The 22,209-nt window shown below is 38.2% G+C and overlaps 1 protein-coding gene across 1 annotated transcript in view; it reads left to right on the top strand.

The window, feature by feature from the left end:
• LOC126229634 (uncharacterized) overlaps positions 1-22,209 on the top strand; it is a 47,000-nt gene that overhangs the window by 19,378 nt on the left and 5,413 nt on the right. The window contains exon 4 of the mRNA XM_049942375.1: positions 8,204-8,391. Within this exon, the coding sequence (XP_049798332.1) occupies positions 8,204-8,391 (188 nt within the window). The remainder of the gene's footprint in view (positions 1-8,203; positions 8,392-22,209) is intronic.

Here is a 22,209-nt window from a genome sequence, read left to right on the forward strand (position 1 = left end):
AGGCAGTGAACCACTTGTGAATATGACATTGGCAGCATTTTGTTTCCAGTTTTGTCAAAGTGATCTATTTACAAGAACATTGCTACATACTACTGTACCATATGGATTGCAACAAGGAAAATCTTTCAACAAAAAAATCAAGGAACACAATTCAAAGGACATGAAGGAATTGTCAAAGTAATTCATTTACAAGAACATTGCAACCTGCAACTAGACCATATGGATTGCAACAAGATGAATCATCCAACAAAAAAATCAAGGAACTCCAGTCAAAGGATATGAAGGAATCTTCAAAAGTGACACATTGAGATGAGTGTACATGGTGCATCTAGAAAATGCTGAGTGCTTCTATCTCATGAAAAAATGTGTTTCACAGATTCTCAAGAAGTTGATGTTCTATAAAGAAATGGATAACTGAATGACGAAGTACTTTATTTCATATTAGAAGATTGTTGACTATTCAGGTGGAGTTGACAGTATTTATGAATATTAAACACTAACATTTTTATGATTTTTTAAACATTTATTTTTACAATAGAATGTCCAGGATGGAATAATAACAATATTATGAAAAGTATAGATTGGAACTAACACTGTAGAGGAGATGCTGAGTTACAAACAGGCACAATGGAAAGACTGCTTTACTGCTTTACACTTAAGCTTATGGACAAAATGCCTTTTTCTGAAGTAGAGGGCACACACACACACACACACACACACACACACACACACACACACATTCACACAAGCACAACACACACATATATGATCACCATCTCTGACCGTTGTGGGCAGACTATGTCATAACTGCAGCTGATGGGAGCAGCTGTCCATTGTGAGTAGGAGGGTAATGAGGAGGCATGAGGCAGAGAAGGATCATTTTCATGGAAGGGGTGAGGGAAGATGTGGTGCTGCTTGCGGAAGCCTACAGCGACATGGTGGGTGTAGGGTAGGGCTGCTATGTGCAGTCAGGAGACATTTTGGAGGGAGAAGAAAGTGGATTTGGGGGGGGGGGGGGGGTTAGTGGAAAAGGAGAGAAGTGGAGGAGGGGAAAAGGACTATAGGTGCAATAATGGAATAGAAGGCTGTGTTGCACTGCAGAGGGAGTGGCGAGGTGGCAGGTAGGTGGAGGATGCAGACTAATGAAGGATGAGGACTGGGGGTTATGCGAATGTAGGGTGAATTGCAGTGAGTCCTGTACAATTCAGAAAGACTGGTGTTCGTTGGAAGGATCCAGATGGCACAGACTGTGAGGCAGTCATTAAAGTGAAGCACATTGTGTTGGGAAACTTGGTGGACAGACAGCTTGTGAGTCATCGTGCTCATGTAGAAAGCAGCACAGTGGTTGCAACTTAGTTTGTATATCACATGACTGTTTTCACAGGTAGCCCTGCCTTTGATGGGATAGGAGATGCTTGTGACTAGACTGGAGTATGTGATTTGGGGGAGAGGCAGTTGGTGGGCTTGTGAGAGCTGGTAGGTGACTGGAAAGACAGGGCATGGGAGATCTGTTTCTGTACAAGGTTGGGAGGGTAATTTTTGTCTCTGAAGACCTCACTGAGACATGTGGTATGTTAGGAGAGGGATTGCTCATCACTGCAGATGCAGTGATCATGGGTGTCTAGGTTTTGTGGAAGGAACTTCTTGGTATGGAATGGGTGGCAGCTTTGAAGTGGAGGTATTGGTCATGGTTGTTAGGTTCGATATGGTTGGAGGTACTGATGTAAACCATTCCAGAAGTGGAGGTCAACATCAAGGAAGTTGGCTTGTTAGGTTTAGGACAAGATCATGCAAATTGGGGAGAAGTTGTTGAGATTCTGTAGTAATGTTGATATGATTTCCTCATCCTCAGTCCACAAACATTTCATCAATGAGTTGAAATTAGATGAGGGGTTTGGGATTCTGGGTGGTTAGGAAGGATTCCTGTAGATAGCTGGTGTAGAATGGTGCCATGCAGGTGCCCATTGTTGTACTACATTTGTGTTTGTAGGTGATGCCTTCAAAGGAGAAGTGATTTTTGGCTAAGGATATACTTGTTTATGGTGATCAGAAAGGAAGTTGTATGCTTGTAATTAGTAGGGCTTTAGAAAAGTAGTGTTCAACAGCAGGAAAGTAATGGGCACTGGGAATGTTAATACAGAGAGAGGCGGTATTAACAGTGATGAGCAGGGTATCATATGCTGTAGGAACAGGAACTGTGGAGAGTTGCTGGAGGAGATGGTTGGTATCTTTTATGTAGGATGAGGTTATGGATAATAGGCTGAAGGTGTAGGTGCATGAGAGCAGAGATTCTCTGTGTGAAGGCACAGTAATCAGCCACAACAGGATATCCTGGGTGGTTGGGCTTATGGAGTTTAGGGAACATGTAGAAAGTAGATGTGTTAGGAGGGGTAGGGGGTGAGGAGAGAGAGAGAGAGACTTAGAATAGAGATACTGGGATGGGCCTAAGTATTTGAGGAGGGACTGGAAATTCTGTTGGAGTTCCATAATTTGCTCACTATGGTAGGGTTTGTAAGTGGATAAATCTGACAGCTGGCACAGTCCCTCCATCCCAGTATGTATGGATCTAAACCAAAGTGTTTCTTGGTAGGTAGAATTGTAAGGTCAGGATCAGTTTTCAGATGGTGATGAAATGAATTTCTTTCTGCAGATGTGAGGCTGTATTCTGTGTTAATGGATCTGGGGAATGATGGTGAGGCAAGGTTTGAGATGAAGAAATTCTGGAATGCTAACAGGGGGCGATTTTGGTGCAGTAGCTTTGGATTAGAGTTGGATGTATTAGTGAACTGAGTCAGACAGGATTCAGTATTGGTTTCTGGTTGAGTTTGATTGGTAGGGTTGATATTGAAGCAGTGTTTCCACTGCAGGAACCAGGAGATGGAGAGAAGTTCTTTAACACTTCCAGTGTGATTGAATTTGAAAGTAGGACAAAAGGTAATGCCTTTGGAAAGGAATGATGCTTCCGTGGGACTAAGGCTCTGGTTAGATTCTGGATTCTGTTTGGTGGTGGGAGGGAGCTTCTGAGGATGTTGTGAATGTAATAGGTCTGTGAGGCAATGTTTGTTGTCTATGAGGGGATGTGGGGTAGGTTTGGAGACTCTTGTAGAAGTTATGGATAATGGTATTCTATGGCAGGAACATGAGATGGATAATTTTCTAAGATGGCATTGTGCAAGCTGCTGTAGTTCCTGGGGGCCAAGAGTTTCATTGTGAGAGATGGGTTGCAGGACTTTGAGACTGTAGGACAGGATAATTTTATGGGATCACGTGAGGTATTGCAAGGAGGCATGGACCTGATTTACATGGTTTTGTGGGACTAGGTTGGTGAGGGCTATGAACTATCAGAATTTGAATAGATAGAAGTCATTGTGGAAGAAGGGATTGCAGCTTTAGAAGGGTAATTATGTAGTCAGTCCATTTGGAGGGGGGCTGGGTGTGGGGGAGGGGGTGAGATTCAATGAGCTAGGCAACTATGCAGGAATTGTGGGTGTGACAGGGTTCTGGATAGGGATATGCAAACTTTTCTGTATAAGGATCCTTAGCGGAGGATAAAAAAATGTGTAAAAATACATGAAATACTTAAAAATACAAGGGATAAACTCATAAAATATGTAAAAAGGCATGTAAATCTCACAAAAAGGATGGAATGGACGAAGTATGGGGGAAATAAATGGAAGCTGAGAGAGTAGGGTCTTTAGTGAAAGGAGAAAACTAACTACAAATGAGATAAGAATAAAGTTATATCTGGAGAAAGAACCACAATTGGGCACCTAAAAACTGATCCCAACCTTATATTCCTATTTGTCAGTAATGGCTCTGCCAATATGGTTTTGAGCTGCAGGGATTACCTGGCAGAGGGACTCCACCAGCTGTCAGATTTGTCCAGCAACAAAACCTGCCATAGTGACCCCACTCCCAAAATCCAACAGGATGTCCAGGCTTTCTTCAGATCATTAGCTCCATGCAAGAACCATTCACCTGAGTCTTTCTCTCTCCTCACCCCTACTGCAGCCCAAACTCCTACCTTCCACATGCTTCCTAAAGTCTATAAACCCAACCACCGAGGACACACCATTGGAGGCAGTTACTGCGCCCCCACTGAAAGACTCTCTGCTCTCATAGACCTACACCTTCAGTCTATTACCCATAACCTACTCTTCGTGTATAAAAGACAATGACCATTTCCTCCAGCGGCTCTCCACAGTTCCTGTTCCTTTATCACAAAGTTATATCTCGAGAAAGAACCACAATTGGGCACCTAAAAACTGATCCCAACCTTATATTCCTACTTACCAGTAGTAGTGATGTCACCTCCCTCTATACTAACTTTCACAATGCCCATGGCCTTGTCACTGTTGAACACCACCTTTCCCAAGCCCGACTACCTCACTGACTCCAAACATACTCTGTCCTGGTCACCCTATCCACATTCCTCCAGAAACTCAACAACCCCTTGCCTCATGGCTCATATCCCTGCTGTAGACATAGATGCAATGCCTGTACCATACACTGCCCCACCACTACCTACTACAGTCCTATCCCATCAAAGGCAGGGAAACCTGTGAAAACAGTCATGTGAACTACAAATTAAGCTGCAATCACTGTGCTGCTTTCTATATGGGCATTATCGCTAATACGCTGGCCAAGAGGCAGCAGGACAAACCAGCTGCTGATCATGCTTCCCATCACAAAGTGCTTACTTCAGTAACTGCTTCATGGCTTGTGTAATCTGGATCTTTCTTACCAGCTGTTCTGAATTGTGCAGTTTGGAACTCTCTCTTCAATATATCCTACATTATCATAATTCTCCAGGAACTTAACCTTTGCTAGTCCGTCTCCTCCACCTACCTTTCACCTTGATTGTTCCTACTGCTGCAGAACACAGCCTTTTATTCTGCTGATGCAATCATTAGTCCTTTTCACCTTCTCTGTTTCCCTCCCCGTTCCACTCCACCAAGACCTCCTGAGTGGACCCAGCAACCCTAACTTGTGTGCATCACATCCCTGCAGACTCCCATCCTTATGCTGCTAAACCCTCCATTCTCACCCGTTATCACCTCCTTACCCTCACCACTCACATCAGAGTGCTGCTCTGATCAGATGTCGTTATATTGTAGTCTGGCCAAAGTGGCTAGAGATGCTGTGTGTGAACTGTGTGCTTATGTGAATGTGTGTATTTTCCACTTCAGAAGGCCTTTTGACAGAAAGCTTAAATGCATAGCAATCTTTTTGTTGTGCCTGTATATGACTCAACATCCCTCTATATGGTGAGTAGTACTCTATACTTTTTGTAGTGTTGTTATTAAATAAATTAAGCAATTTTGCTTTTGTAATTTAAGTACTAGCAAATTCCTGATGTGTGTACACAAAAAAATAGAATATCATAGTTATTTTGAATCTGTGGTTAGCTGTGGTAAGTTTTCTGGGGGAGTTGAAATAGCATACCTCAGATCCAGAAACAAGAGACAAAAAATGTCAGACACGTGTACTCCACAGAAAAAAGTATTGTCACCCATTATTTCAGAAACTAAAAATTGTAACTCTTCCCTTCCTGTAAATTTACTAAATTAAAAGTTTCTTACACAAATTGCTTGAGGAGGAACAAAGATAATTTTATGCTGCCCACAGACCACATCTGAAATGATTTTTGCAGCTCCACAGTATACTAAGGTGAAAATATGTGATAAGTAAATAAGTAAAACATATATTAAAAAAGATGCTGCGACTTACCAAACGGGCAAGTGCTGGTAGATAGACACAATAAAGAACACACAAACACACACACAAATATCAAGCTTTCGCAACCCACGGTTGCTTCATCAGGAAAGAGGGAAGGAGAGGGAAAGACGAAAGGAAACCCACATCCTTTCGTCTTTCCCTCTCCTTCCATCTTTCCTGTGATGAAGCAACCGTGGGTTGCGAAACCTTGATCTTCGTGGGGTTTTTTTTTTTTTTTTTTTTTTTTTTTTTTTTTTTTTTTTTTTAAATTGTGTCTGTCTAACAGCGCTTTCCCGTTTGGTAAGTCACAGCATCTTTTTTAATATATTTTTCCCATATGGAATATTTCTTTCTATTATATTCATATAAGTAAAACATATGTTGTATGATGTCAGAGATTTCAAAAATAAGGCTCCCGCAGTCTGTGGGAGGAATTTTGCTATTCGGCAGAAGAACTCATTGAAGATGAAATGATAATTTTAGCAATGAGTGACTTGATATTATATTATTCTTTTGTTGTGTGTATACACTGATGCTAAAAAACTTGTATTAATATTAGGGTACTGTTATTATCATCAATTGTTCTATTTTTTAGTAAAGTTTAAAATGTGACTTTTGTCTCTGACGAGGGGAGGCCACCAATTGTGAAATTCAGATTCGATTCATACTGCGCATAATAAAAGCTTATGGCCAGAGGTGTAATGTGGCAAAGCACCAAGATGCACTTCTCAGCCATTGTCGAGAAAAATCGACAGTTAAAAGAAATTGTTGCGGTGAAATACTCTCTACGGCTTATAATTTTCCACAGCGTCGTGACACAGCGGTAAGCGCTCGGGTTTGTAATCCGAAGGTCGCCGGATCGAATCTCGCACCATGCAACTTTTTTTTAAGTATTTGTTTTTTGTAATTCAAATATATATGTATATATATATATATAATTCCTGGCAATCAGTTGCAACAATTATGCATATAATAAGTTGTTGAAAGTCGTTTGTCGTGGAAAAACTGGCGACTTCGAACATCATTATGATTTCCGCATACAAAGTTGTATTTCACAAATGTTATTAATAGTCTTCATAATGTTAACCATGTATAGTTAACAGAAGACGTAGAAACGATATTCCGAAACGAATACGTATAGCGTAAGTCAAACGTTCGAATTAGAATAGAGACCCCACGAACACAAATTCGCTGTGGCAGGTATGAAATATAAACTCCGTTACTCGCTCGTTACACTTGAAGGACAGATGTTGAATGGGCCGAAACGAGCCGCCGCGTAACAGAGTAGTTGCCTGCTAACTTCGAAAGAAGGTAGATGCGGTCCCTAGCACTACTTATAACATCGTCGAAAATCAGTGCGGACGGGAGAGCTTCGGTGCACCCTGTTAAAAAAACGGAAAAATGGAGGCGGTACAGTTGGAGAGCGATCCGCCTTCACCAACATGCATAAGCAATTCATTATATAGCAGCAAGATGCACTTCTCAGCCGTTGTCGAGAAAAATCGACAGTTAAAAGAAACCGTTGCGGTGAAATACTCTCTACGATTAATAGTTTTCTACAGCGTCGTGGCACAGCGGTAAGCGCTCAGGTTCGTAATATATATATATATATATATATATATATATATATATATATATATATATATATATATATATATATATATATGAATTACAAAAAACTAATAATAAAAATTGCATGGCGCGAGATTCGATCCGGCGACCTTCGGATTACGAACCTGAGCGCTTACTGCTGCGCCACGACGCTGTAGAAAACTATTAATCGTAGAGAGTATTTCACCGCAACGGTTTCTTTTAACTGTCGATTTTTCTCGACAACGGCTGAGAAGTGCATCTTGCTGCTTTGCCACATTACACCTTTGGCCATGAGCTTTTATTATGCGCAGTATGAATCGAATCTGAGTTTCACAATTGGCGGCCTCCCCTTGTGAGTCAAATTATTTAGCTTATGTATGTTATGATACCAATAAATCAAAATTGAAAAAGAAATTGTAATTCATGATACCAAGAACTACTTTATAATGTGAATGGATAGATAAAAAATCTACTCATCAAGCGGCAGCAGTAGAACACACACACACACAAAAGTTTAACTTTTACAAACTTTGGGAACCAGTGGCTTGTTCTTTTGGCAAAATAGTCAACGGAGAAAGAAGAGGTGTGAAGAAAAAGGAGCAGAGAGATTTAGGGAAAGGAGTTCAGTTCCGATAAGTCATCCAGAACCCTGGATCAGGTCTTCCCTACCAGATGGGATGAGATTTACTTATTGCAGTAGGCTGGTAAAAAGGAGTATAAATTATGTAGAAATGTGGAAGAAGTGGTCTACACAACCTTCACAGACCATTAAAAACTTACAGGAGTGTACATAGCACACAGAAATACTGCAAACTGATTTTAAGGTCATCTCATAAAGTGTTATTAGTGCTCTCAGACACTTCCACTTTATAAATTTAATATTTCATTCCAGGGACCTGTGTTATCCTGTGCTGTTGGAGCAATGACAAGAGACATACAACTGGTGAAAATGGGTATATTAAATGAAATTTTTGGTCTCATGTTTTGTATAATAGAAGGATTCTTTTGTGGTCTTATTATTGGTCTATCAACGGAACACTTTGGTACAGGTGAATGGCCCACAGAAGAAATGATTTCTAGGTAGGTACTCAGAAATTTAACTATCCTTTGGGCACTATATTAATATTATATAACCATTGTTTTAAAATTGTATAAGACAATGAAAGTCTATGGTAAATCATTTGAACTTCTAAAATTTAATTTGTAGAGTGATTATTAAATGTTTAATTCAAGAAGCATTTGAAATAAATTTGCCATGATGGAGTAAAATTTTATGATGCTTACCACAGAGAAGATGAGAAATGAAATGGTAATCCATAGTGATAAGTCACTAAAATTAACTGAATTGGGTTTTTATTCATCCTTTGACAATTTACACTGAATGTATTTCATCGGCATATATATTCCGTCTGCGTCTGAAAAGAATGTATTTCATTCAGTGGTACTGTTTTCTCATCTTGTTTCTTTCTTTTAATGTGGATGTGATGTCTGCAGTCACATTTCACTTGAACTTTGGAGCTGTAAATAAAACATGGTGAATAACTGACAGACAAGAAGGCTGACAATCAATCTATTGAGAAGATAAACTGTTTTGGACAGCCAATAACACACTTCAGGGACAGGTTTGGGTCAGAAGGGAGTAAGGGGAAGGGCTGTTTCCTAGTATCCCACATACATACATACATACATACATACATTAATCCTTGTTCTATAGATCATGAATATGACATTTTGTAATGATGTGGAACATGTCACTTTAACATGAGTTTCCTTTACACAAAATATTTTTTTTCTTACAGTTGCTACTTCATATCTAAGAATTTATCTATTGAGTAGATGGAGTTGTCATTCAGAAATACTTTTATGAGGGTTATCCCAAAAGTAAGGTCTCCTATTTTTTTATAAGTACATAGACCTGTTTATTTCTACAATGGTTTACATCAGTTTACAGCTTTGACATTTAGCTATTTTTCGACATAATCACCATTTCTGTTGATGCATTTTTGTAGAGGCTGTGGCAGTTTTTGTATGCTCATGTCATACCAGCTTGCCGCCATGCTGTTCAGAAAGTTATGAACCTCTTCTTTCACCTCGGCATCGGAGCTGAATCACTGGGACCACAATTAATGCTGACAGGTACTGTGAGACTCTGAAAAAACTCAAACGGGCAGTTCAGAACCGGATAAGAGGAATGTTGAACAAGGGCATACACATTCTCCATGACAATGCTCACCCACACATCGCTCAGCAAACTGTTGCTCTCCTGCAACAGTTTCAGTGGAACATAATCACCCACCCACCCTATTGTCCTGACTTGGTGCCCAGTTCCCTAGGTTAAAAGAACATTTAGCTGGAAAGCGATTCATATCCGACGATGAGGTGAAAGAAGAGGTTCATAACTTTCTGAACAGCATGGCGGCGAGCTGGTATGACATGTGCATACAAAAACTGCCAAGGTGTCTACAAAAATGCATCAACATAAATGGTGATTGTGTCGAAAAATAGCTAAATTTTCAAGCTGTAAACTGATGTAAACCATTGTAGAAATAAACAGGTCTATGTACTTACAAAAAAATAGGAGACCTTACTTGTTGGATACACTCATAATTTGCTTTTAAACGTTGGTTGGCCATCTATCAGACTTTTAATACTATTTGGTAAATGACCAAAGATGTTTGTGGCAGCATGATTCATCTCTTTCTGTGCCAAAGTGTTATTAATCCAGAATAGTGAAGATCATCCTTTCTTCTAGTGTTGTAGCTATGTACTTTGCTGTTATTTTTGAATTGGGATGGGTTATTTCATAAGCGAATATATGTATTGTGAAGGTACTGAGAATATCCTGAGTTGCTAAAATAAATGTCTGCAAGGTGATCTTGGGTGGGCTCCAGCTATTATTCAGATTGCACACTTTTGAGCAATGAATACTTTCTCTCTTAATGATGAATTGCCCCAAAGTATGATGCCACATGAAAGCAGTGAATCAAAATAGGCATAGTAGGTTAATGTACTGATATGTTTATCACCAAAATTTGCAGTAACTCTAATAGCATAAGTAGCTGAACCTAACCGTTTCAGCAGATCATCGATGTGTTTCTTCCAATTTAATTTCTCATCAATTTACACACCCAGATATTTTGAGTATTCTGCCTTAGCAATAGACTTCTGTTCATAGTCTATATTTATCAATGGTGTTATGCCATTTACTGTACAGAATTATATAAACTGTGTTTTCTCAAAATTTAGTGAGAGTCCATTTGCAGAGAACCACTTAATAATTTTCTGAGAGACATTATTTGCAACTTCCCCAGCTGATTCTTGCTTGTTGTGTATCATTACCATACTTATTTCATCAGCAAAAAGAACTAGCTTTGCATCTTCATGAATGTAGAGTGGTAAGTCGGTAATTTAAATTACGAACAATAACGGCCCAAGACTGAACTCTGTGGGACACTGGGACACCATTCTTGATACCTCCCCAGTTAGAGGATTCTGCTGGTTTTTGCAGACTATCTGTCCTGTTAATTTCAACCTTCGGCATTCTTCCAGTTAAGTATGAATTAAACCATTTGTGCACTGTCCCACTTATACCACAATACTTAAGCTTATCTAGAAGAATTCCATGTTTCACACAGTCAAAAGCCTTTGGGAGATCACAAAATATCCCAATGGGTGATGTTCAGTTATTCAGTGCATTTAATATTTGATCAGTGAAAGCATATATAGCATTTTCTGTTGAAAAACCATTCTGAATATCAAACTGACATTTGGATAGTTCTTGATGTTTACAAATATGTGATGCTACTCTTGAATACACAACTTTTCCAAGAATTTTGGATAAAGCTGTCAGAATTGGGCAGTAGTTGTTAGCGTCAGATCTATCCTCTTTTTTATGCAATGGTTTAACAATAGCGTATTTCAGTCTATCTGGAAAAATGCCCTGTTTCATTGAGCTACTACATATGTGGCTGAGAATTCTACTTAATTGTTGGGAATAAGATTTTAGTACTCTGTTGGAAATGCCGTCAATTCCATGTGAGCTTTTACTTTTGAGTTAATTTATTATTTCCCTAATTTCAGTAGGATAGGTGGGTTGAATTTCAGTTTTATCAAATTGCATAGGTACTGCCTCTTCCATATACAGCTTTGCATTTTCTAATGAATAGCTGGATCCTGTTTTCTCTACAACACTTAAAAATGATTATTAATAAATTTTTCTACTTCTGACTTCTTGTTAACAAACTTTTCATTGTGTTTGATAGAAATACAGTCCTACTGTGCTCTCAGTTGCCCTGTTTCCCTTTTAACAATATTACAAATTGTTTTAATTTTATTATCAGATGTGCTAATCTCAGACATAATGCACATACTTCTGGACTTTTTAATAACTTTTCTTAATACAGTGCAGTAGTTTTTATAATATTTCATTGTTTCAGGATCATTAATCCTCCTAGCTATAAGATACATTTCCCTTTTCTGTTTACAAGATATTTTTATCCCTTTAGTAAGCCATGGTTTTTTACATGGTTTCTTACAATTATATTTCACTGTTTTTGTAGAGAACTGTTATCAAATGTACTCACAAAGGTATCATGAAGTAGGTTATATTTTAAATTAACATAATGTTCCCTGTACACCTCATCCCAGTCTAACTATTGTAAGCTTTCCCTAAAATTTTGACTTGTTAAATCATTAATTGAACACACTATTTTGGAGGGCTGTTTTGTATTAGGGGTGTATGGACCTATATCATATACCGTAATTAACTGTGTATCATGATCAGACAGACCATTCTTAACAGGAAAAGTTTTTATTTGATTAAATTTATCTTGGTCTATGAAAACATTATCTATTAGTGTGCTGCTTTCCTGTACCACCTGAGTAGGAAAATCAATAACTGATGTCAGATTGAAAGAACCAAGTGATACTTTAAGGTCAAGCTTTCTATAGGACTCTTTCAGAGAATCTACATTAAAATCCCTGCAAACAATAATTTTATTTCCTGTGTCTGACAGATAGCACAACAAACAATCCAAGTTTTTCAAAACTAGTTAAAAATTTCCCAAAGGGGACCAATACATGGCTACAATCATGAAAGTGCCATTACTTAGTTTAAGCTCACATGCACATGTTTCAATATGTTACTCTACACAAAATTTTTTTGTTTCCAAATTTTTCACTCTATGACGGATTTTAACATATATGGCAACTCCTCCTCTCTCCATGGTGTCTCTACTTACATGTGCTCAAAGCTTATATCCACCTACATTTACCATTTCCATACCTGTGAATATATGATAGTCAGACAGGCATAGTACATCTATTCCACACTCAGTTTCTAAATCTTCTAAACAAACAAGAAGCTCATCTACTTTGTTTTTTTATCCCCTGATATTCTGATGCAATATATTTACATTATTTTTCACTGTGCTTTTATGTGAATCTTGTGACATACTAACATTATTTTTCACTGTACTGTTATGAAAATCTTGTGATATTGTCATATCTCTAGTATCTGCCTGTCTGAGCTTCTCATTAAGCTTAATTTCAATCGATGTAGGATGATTGGACACTGATCTTGGCCTAAAAAAGGACTCCCATGAGGTTCAGTGCCCCCCCCCCCCCCCCCCCCTAAAGATTTTGCTTTCATCCCAGCCAGTTTACCCTTCCCTCTCCTATTGAGATGCAGACCATGTCTTGTGAAGTCCCACCTACCAATACCATCATCAGGAACCAAACCTATGCCTGACAAAGTAGCCACACAAAGCAGCTGATCTGGCTCCATATTGATCCACCTGACAGAGCTGTTCAATTGGGGCCGATCATACTGCATGAAAGCAGGAACCAAGCCAACATTTGTATGGTTCATTGCAGATGCTATTTTTACCAGGCCATAGGTAATATTGTAGCCCTGATCCCTATCAATACTGTTTCCCACTCCACCCAGTACCACACCATGATCCTGCTTTGTAAAACTATTGCACAATGATCCTACATCCTCTATCACTTTGCTAAGACATGCAATGGGCTTGAAAATACTTGTGAGCTGGTACCTGTCACTTAATTTTTCCTGCAAGATTTGGCCCTAAGGAGACACTTGAACATTACCTTTTCAAAAGTTTTTGAATATGCCAGAAAAAGTGAAATTGGCCAATAGTTTGTTGATATCTCTTTAACTACTTTCCTGTAAAGTGGCTTAACTTCAGTATGTACTAGCTATTCTGTAAATGTTCCACTGATAAGAGACTGATTATAGAAATAGCTTAAGACAGAACTCAACTTGCATGAGCACTCTTTGATTATTTTTCTTGATATACTATCATAACCACTAGAATACTTAGATTTTAAGGATTTTGTGATGGATGCTACTTCTTTGTGAGTGTCATTTCCATTTTACTGAAGTTATTTGTAAAGACTGAAGTTATTTGTAAAGACTGGTCTCAGATACTCGATTGCACTGTTTACTGAACCTGATAACACCAAGCTATCAATAACAGAAACAAAGCACTTGTATAAGAGGTTTGCAACACTACATGCACTTGTTACCAATGTCTCATTTATTTTTAGAACTATCTGTTCCTCTTCCTTTTTGCCTTGCACCTGTCTCTGTACTCACTATATCCCAAATAGTTTTCATTTTGTTGCCTGATGTAATTATCTTTTTCTCATAATAAAGCTGCTTAGATATCTGGATTGCTTGATTCAATATTTTGCAGTATTCTTTCTAATACATTACAATGTTAACATCAGAGCTGTTACTAGATTGTAGATACAGTCTCCTTTTTGTCCCACAAGATAGTTTCATTCCTTGTGTAGTCCATGGCTAACTTTTAGACTTCTGTTTGATTTGAGTTACCTTTAGGGGAAAACAATTTTCCAAAGAGAAAGTAACTTTATTAATGAATGCTTTGTATTTCCCATCTGAGTCAGAAGTACTGTAAACATCTATCCCATTCATATCATTTTTTATCCTGAAAAGTTTCAACATTTAACTCAAGATGCTCCATGTCATGATCAGATAGCCCATTTGCTATTCGTTTTGTGGTAAGACTTTTTTTCTTAGATTTGTCTGCAAAGAGCATTTATGTACCCTAGTTGCAAAGCTCTTAGTAGGAATTAATTGAATGACAGTGTTACTGGTTGCAATAATAGTTCTTTGATGAAGCTTTTCAATAAATTCACATTAAAAGCACCAGCAGTGACTATGAGATGGGACAACAGAGATTCCAGATTTTTATGAAGAGGTTGAAGTTTCCTGAAAGTGCTCTGTATATACTTACTATAATAAAAGATCTATTATGAAATACTATTTCTGTTGCACAAGCCTCTAAGTTTAGAAGTTTATAAGTTTATACCATAATTGCATTGCCTACATTTTTTAGAACACTGTACTCATATTGATATACTTACGAGAGCAACAGCTGTAATCTTACCCTCCCTCACTTCATTTGTTCGTAGTCACTCACTTCATAATTGATTCTTCTAATAAGCTTCAAGAGGAGTAAGATTTACTAATAACTTTTTTACTTATCTTCTTTTCTCGTATTTGGCTCCAGTTCATCATGTCTAGGGGTTGATTCTTGAGGCTGAAATTTTTGACTTTGTAGGTTCCAAATGACATGATAATTTTGAAGTATGCTTCTTCCCTAATCTCTGTTTCTGTAATTTTTTTTATTCTATCACATTTTTTATATCATACTGTCTTTACAATCTCCTCTTTTAAATCAAAAATTACATTGTTATTGCCAAAATTAAAAACACATCCAATCAGATCAGAGGCATCCCTACTACTAACTCATTCTGCGGTACTAAAAATATTCCAAAGAGTTTACAAATTTTGTTGACACAAGACGAATCTTCACCAAGTTATATCATTATTTTATAAATGAATCCAGAAATAAATTTAAAAAATATTGTCAGATTGTGCAATTAATAACATGAATTTTAAGTGTGCCAGATGTTTTGTAATTTCAAATGCCCCTAAAAGAAGAGCAATTTTAATTGTACATTTTGACCATAACAAAGAAAATAAAGTGATTTCTTTTTATACATTTTAGCCTGAAATGTAACACATCATATACAAAATCAGATGAAATTCTTTTAGTTAAACAGCTGAAATAATATTAACTTGTTTAAAAGGTAGGAAGCAATTTTGGTATTGATAACATCTATTGAATAAAGGTAATGTTAGGGGAGGGTGTCCTTTTACAATATCCCTCTCACAAAAATTTGGAAACAATATGTTTACAATATTTTGTGACAGACTATAAGGTTTTCCAATTGCTGTACAATATGATGCCAAAAGATAGAATACATATGTATAGAAGTGTCTGATACATAACATATTACAGACAACATAAGAGGAACATCTGTTATAGAAGTCATAATCTGGTCCATCATTGTTGATAGTATCTCATCACTGTTGATATGAATTTGTTGGGCAGCTCTGTCTTCTTTCTTCATGTGATTGGAAATTCATTTATCTATACAATGATTGAATGAAAAGTAATGCCTCCACCTACATTAATTGGGTTTGGATGGGAATATTTTAATAAATCAAATGCAGAAATAATCCTTAGTATGTGATCTTTAATTACCAATATTCACTTTTCCACATAATCACCAGCCAATTGGATACATTTCTGCCAGCGATGAACAGGTTTTCTGAAGCCATCATGGAAGAAGTCGACAATCTGTTTCCGCAACTACAGTCTCACAGTTCTCTGAACATCTTCATCAGAAGCATAATGATGTCCCCGCAAATCGTCTTTCAGTGGGAACAGATGGAAGTCAGACGGTGCTAAATCTGGACTTTATGGAGGATGCCATATGGTGGTGAGATTCAGTCTCTGAAGTTCTGCCATGATGGCATGTGAAGTGTGTGGTTTGGCATTGTCATGCTGCAGGAAAACATTTCCCTTTCCCTTTTGGACCCTTGTTAGCCATTATTTCAGTGTTCACAGCATTGTGATGTAAAGCTCTGCATTTATTGTTGTTCCACAATCAAGGAAATCAACATGGATAACACCATCTGTGTCCCAGAACACTCTGGCCATGATTTTTCTAGCTGAGTGCTGCATTTTTAATTTCCTTTTCTGGGGGCAAGTCTTTGTGTCGATATGCCATAGACTGACATTTTGTCTCTGGGTCATAATGGTGTACCCACATTCCATCTCCTGTCACAAGAGAAAGGTGTCACCTTGATTCTCGTAACGCGAAAGGAGTTCCTGGCAAATTTCAAGATTGTGCACTTTCATTTCAGGAGGCAGCATCCGGGATATCTATCATGCACAGATCTTCCGATAGCCAAGCAAAGCAATAATGTGACCCACATGTTCTTGTCAAATGCCGATTGTGCTTGCAATTTCTCTCTGAGTGATACAACAACCATCCTGAATCAATCTGTCAACATTTTACTTGTGAAACTCAGTGGTTGCTGTCACAGGACGTCCCACTCTTTGTTTGTCAGGCAGGTCAGATGTTCCCACCTCAACATCTTTAAACTTACTCGCCCAACAACACACAGTACTCACATCAATGCAATCACCATAAATTGCTTTAATACTCTGATGAATCTCCTTTGGGGTGACACCTTCTGCTGTCAAGAGTTCAATGACTGCATGTTGCTTAAATCACATTGACCAACTGGCTACGCAGGGTTCCATATTTTACACTGTAACAACACAACCGTTCAATGCTAAGGCTTCCTGCCAACTGGAGCTGCAGAGAAGAGGCTATGGAACAAGCCAGTACCAGCCGCTTACCAATGCTGCCAACTGTTGAAGAGTTACAAAGGTGGAGGCATTACTTTTCAGTCAACCCTTGTATAAACTGCAAATGGCACAAATCACTGTCCCTTCTTCTGCAACAGACAAAACTTCATTATCAGACAGCTGATTCCACAAGAGGCCACCAATTGCAATCTTACCCCCCCCTCACATCATTTGTTGGTAATCACTCACTTCATAATTGATTCTTTTAATAAGCCTCAAGAGGAGTAAGATTTACAAATAACTTTTCTACTTCTTTTCTCATAGTTGGCTCCAGTTTGTCATGTCTAGGGGTCGATTCTTGAGGCTGAAATTTTTGATTTTGTATGTTCAAAATGACATGATAATTCTGAAGTAGGCCTGCTCCATAGTTTCTATTTCTCTAACTTTTTATTTTATTACATTTTTCTATATCACAATTGTCTTTACATTGTTACTGCCAAATTTAAAAACACGTTCAATCACATCAGAGGCGTCCCCACTACTAACTCTGCAGTACTAAAAATATTCCAAAGAGTTTACAAATTTTGTTGACACAAGAAGAATCTTCACCAAGTTATATCATTATTTTATAAATGAACCCAGAAATAAATTTAATAAATATCATCAGATTGTGCAATTAATAATATGAATTTTAAGTGTGCTAGATGTTTCATATTTTCAAATGTTTCTAAAAGAAGAGTAATTTTAATTGTACATGTCGATTGTAACAAAGAAAATAAAGTGATTTCATTTTATACATTTTAATCTGAAATATAACACATCATATTCAAATATATCTAAAAACAAAAATGATGTGACTTACCAAATGAAAGTGCTGGCAGGTCGACAGACACACAAACAAACACAAACATACACACAAAATTCAAGCTTTTGCAACAAACTGTTGCCTCATCAAGAAAGAGGGAAGGAGAGGGAAAGACGAAAGGATGTGGGTTTTAAGGGAGAGGGTAAGGAGTCATTCCAATCCCGGGAGCGGAAAGACTTACCTTAGGGGGAAAAAGGGACGGGTATACACTCGCACACACACACACATATCCATCCACACATATACAGACACAAGCAGACATGTGTGGATGGATATGTGTGTGTGTGCGAGTGTATACCCGTCCCTTTTTCCCCCTAAGGTAAGTCTTTCCGCTCCCGGGATTGGAATGACTCCTTACCCTCTCCCTTAAAACCCACATCCTTTCGTCTTTCCCTCTCCTTCCCTCTTTCCTGATGAGGCAACAGTTTGTTGCGAAAGCTTGAATTTTGTGTGTATGTTTGTGTTTGTTTGTGTGTCTGTTGACCTGCCAGCACTTTCATTTGGTAAGTCACATCATCTTTGTTTTTAGATATATTTTTCCTACGTGGAATGTTTCCCTCTATTATAACCACATCATATTCAAAATCATATGAAATTCTTTTAGTTAAACAGCTGAGATAATATAAACTTGTTTAAAAGGTAGAAAGTATTTTTGGTATTGACAATTTCTATTGAATAAAGATAATGTTAGGGGAGGGTGTCCCCAAGTCAGCAACCACTGAAAACTGAATAAAAACAGGAAAAAATAACTTTTGTTTTTAAGTATAAGCCCAGTGTTGGAACTGGGGCAATATAATTGGTAAATTGGTTATCCCCAAAAAGGGAACATAAAGCTTTGTGGTCATATATCAAAAAACTAAAGCGTTTGCACAATAAAAAAAAAAAAATATATAGTTGGCAACTTCTTTTTATTTTCAGAATACTGTTGTTATGTTCATGATAACCTTATTGAAGCAAAAGTCAAAGGCTTCTGAGAATCATTCTGGAAATTTATGTGTTAAGACTATGTGCATTCCATGTTCAAAGCTGTGTGTTACTAAGACCAGGGACACAGGTGGTTGCTACATTTTTAGACAGGTAGATAGTTTTAGTTTGTTTTCTAGTTGCCAAAATGCCTGTTAACAGATATAGGGCTACTCTAATATTGTACTAATTCAGCATAAGAAGTTCAAATGCTGAGAGACTGCAGCCACTTGAGATATAAATCAAGTGTGACAATTGATTCTGTCCAGGAACACTTGCTAATCTTTAAGTTCATTGGTATTAGCAACTTCTCGATTGCTTCATTGTACTTCATCTTTGGTTTGAGATCTTCCTTGCTCAAGACATACCCTACATGTGGCACAGTAGGTTTGAATGGGAGAGGGGGGAGGGGGTGGGCAGCTTCTGGGAAGTTGACATTTAATGTTGTGAAAATGTCTCAGCCTTAAGTTGCAAATAACACAGATGTTCAGCAGTTGTTTGGTGTGTAACAGTAATATCATCTAAGTAATGTACTCACTGTGCAGCACCATTTATCAGCTGTTCTGGGTGTGTTTAGAATATTGTAGGGGTACTTGCTACCCCAAATGGTAATCTGTTGCTTTGATACAACATGAAAAGGTTGTTGACGACAAGAGAATTTTTGGACACTTACGAAACTATATTTTCATAAGTTACTGGTATGAGTGTTTTGTATATATAATTTATTTTGTAGCAAATCAGCATTTGTGGTTCACAGTTCTGTCAAAGAATACATTACTCCTGAACTTCATTGTATATCAAAGCAAATAAACATGTGTTTTTGAGAACTTTTGGAAGCTACCATTGTGCTTTGCATTATCTATGACCCGTTTGTCTCAAATTGGCGTTGTGATTTAGTTGCCATAGCATATTTTTTAACTAACATACTGTGTTACATCTAGTTTTCTCTTAAGCAAGAGTAGCCCTATAAATTATCTGCATTTATTATAAATTAACTCTGTTTTTGAGTTTGCTAGTAACTATAATTAACCTCAAAATGTTTTAGGAACTATTAGTTTTTACCACAAGTTTTTGTGTTAAACTGACAGAAATCTTGTTTTGTGTATTTGCTTTAATTCTTATAGGGAATTAGCAACTTTTTAGCTCTACAGATTGAAGGATAATCAGTGGGCTTCATTTAAAGTTATTTGTTCACTGACTTGTAATACATTGCACCAGCCAAAATGCAGCCCAACTGTGAATGCTGTTCTCAAACATGGGATGGGTTGATCGACATTTGTCAGCAGCTGGAAATAATCCTGACTACTGTTAGATTATTGGCAGCTTCTGCGAATTGATGTGTTGGAAGAACTCCTGAGGTCACATACCTGTGATACCTGTACCAGAGGTACCTCAAGTGCTATCCTCTCCCATGAATTCTGTCTCCTCTGAAGAGAGCACAGAATCTGTCATTGCTTGTCCACTTGACTGTGAGTGTAGATCTAGGCATCCTGTATAGGGTGGACAGAGACCAGGGAGGGCTGAAGGTGTTGTACTGATCCCCCTAATTAACAAGTCTGAGATGCTGCTTCTCACTGAAACTGAAACTGAGCCAGTGGGACTCACTTCATCTGTTTTGAGGAAATCTGGAAGAGACAAACACAAAAGGGTATGGGTCTATGAATCATTGGCAGAAAGGGACAGGAAAGGACACCAGGTGCACTAGTGTGTATGCCTGGGGGCCTCATTCAATTTTTTGAAGAGGCTATTCCAGCAGCCGTTGAGGGAACATAGTGCAACCAACTATAGATTTTGGTGCATATTGCAACAAATAACACCTGTCATGTGGACTTCAGGGTCACTCTCAGGTGATTCCAGTAATTGGCAGAGAAGATTGAGAAGACCAGCCTTACACATGAAGGTTCAGCAAAGCATTTTGCAGCATTGGCCCTAGAACTGATTGTGGCCCTTTGGTTCTGAGTGGAAGAGCTGAAGCAGAAAGTTCTGTGACAAGCTAGGCTGTGACTTCCTGGACTTGCACTGAAGTCAGGTGTGCACTACACATCAGTGGCTGCTACTCAGGTAGCTACCGTATTTACTCAAATCTAAGCCGCACTCGAATGTAAGCCGCACCTGAAAAATGAGACTCGAAATCAAGGGAAAAAAAATTTCCCAAATCTAAGCCGCACCTGAAATTTGAGACTCTAAATTCAAGGGGAGAGAAAAGTTTTAGGCCGCACCTCCAAATCGAAACAATGTTGGTCCATTGTAATATGAGACACAATTTAGGTCGAATGAATGACGATAGAGCTACAGTAGTTTGGTTCGAGTCATAAGCTTAGCAGTGCTTTAGCAGGTAGCCATTGCTATGCGTCAGGCGCTCCGTCCATATTTATACGGGCACCCTTCCTTTTTCACATGCTTCATCTGGTTTGAATTGATTGCTTATTTTTCTTTGATCTGATAAGGGGCGTTCTCTTTGTTACAGGTGTTTACGTTACTCTAAGCTGAAAGTGCATTACTGTACTGTGTCATGCAATGTTTGTTGCATTCTTATAATGAGTGTTTACGGCCTGTCGCCGGTCGGGGGGGGGGGGGGGGGGGGGGGGGAGGAATCGTCTTTGATAATGGTCAACATAACCAAATAATAGACTGCGTATGACAGAAGATGTTCTGAACGAGAGTTTAGCAAACATTTTTCTCCGTTTGAAAATCTTTGCAGATACCTCTTCAGTATATTACATTCTGCACAGAAATTAGAGTCATCTTAGATTTAAAAATCTAGTCAATTGCTGTGCTTCATTTCTGACTATATCACTATTAGGCATAAGAATAATACGAATATAGACATGACATGATATGTATCTTCTGGCGCGTTTACTGTTGTCTCACTCTAGTTTCGTAGTTTATTAGGCAGACAGGATTTAAATGAGATAGCAGCAAACACGAAAGAATACATGGCAAAACTGTTATATTCATATTATTCATATGGTGAAGAGAATACTGAATGCGATGCACAATTCATAAAAGTTCCTATCAGCAACCATCTCTCCTCACAGGTAGGAAAAAATTCAGAACGTAAGAGTTGACCATATTGATAAACATCCCAAACAGTCTTGCCAGTCAGATTTTTGCAGTACATTGAAATGCTGCTACATTCGAAGATGAACAATACGGAATTTGTATTTACTTCGTTGGATAATTTATGAAAACGCAGTGGTCGAAACTCGGGGTGGAGAAAAAAGCTCGTCTTCCACTTTTTTTTAAATTTATTTACTGACTCAGAGGTTTTGGCGCCAGTATTTATCTTTGTGCCTGCAAAGCACACCTGGGTAGCACTACATATATTCGACCGCAGAAGTTAGTTGTGGCAGCACC

This window comes from Schistocerca nitens, unplaced genomic scaffold, assembly GCF_023898315.1.
Source record: "Schistocerca nitens isolate TAMUIC-IGC-003100 unplaced genomic scaffold, iqSchNite1.1 HiC_scaffold_376, whole genome shotgun sequence".
Classification (NCBI taxonomy): Eukaryota; Metazoa; Arthropoda; class Insecta; order Orthoptera; family Acrididae; genus Schistocerca; species Schistocerca nitens.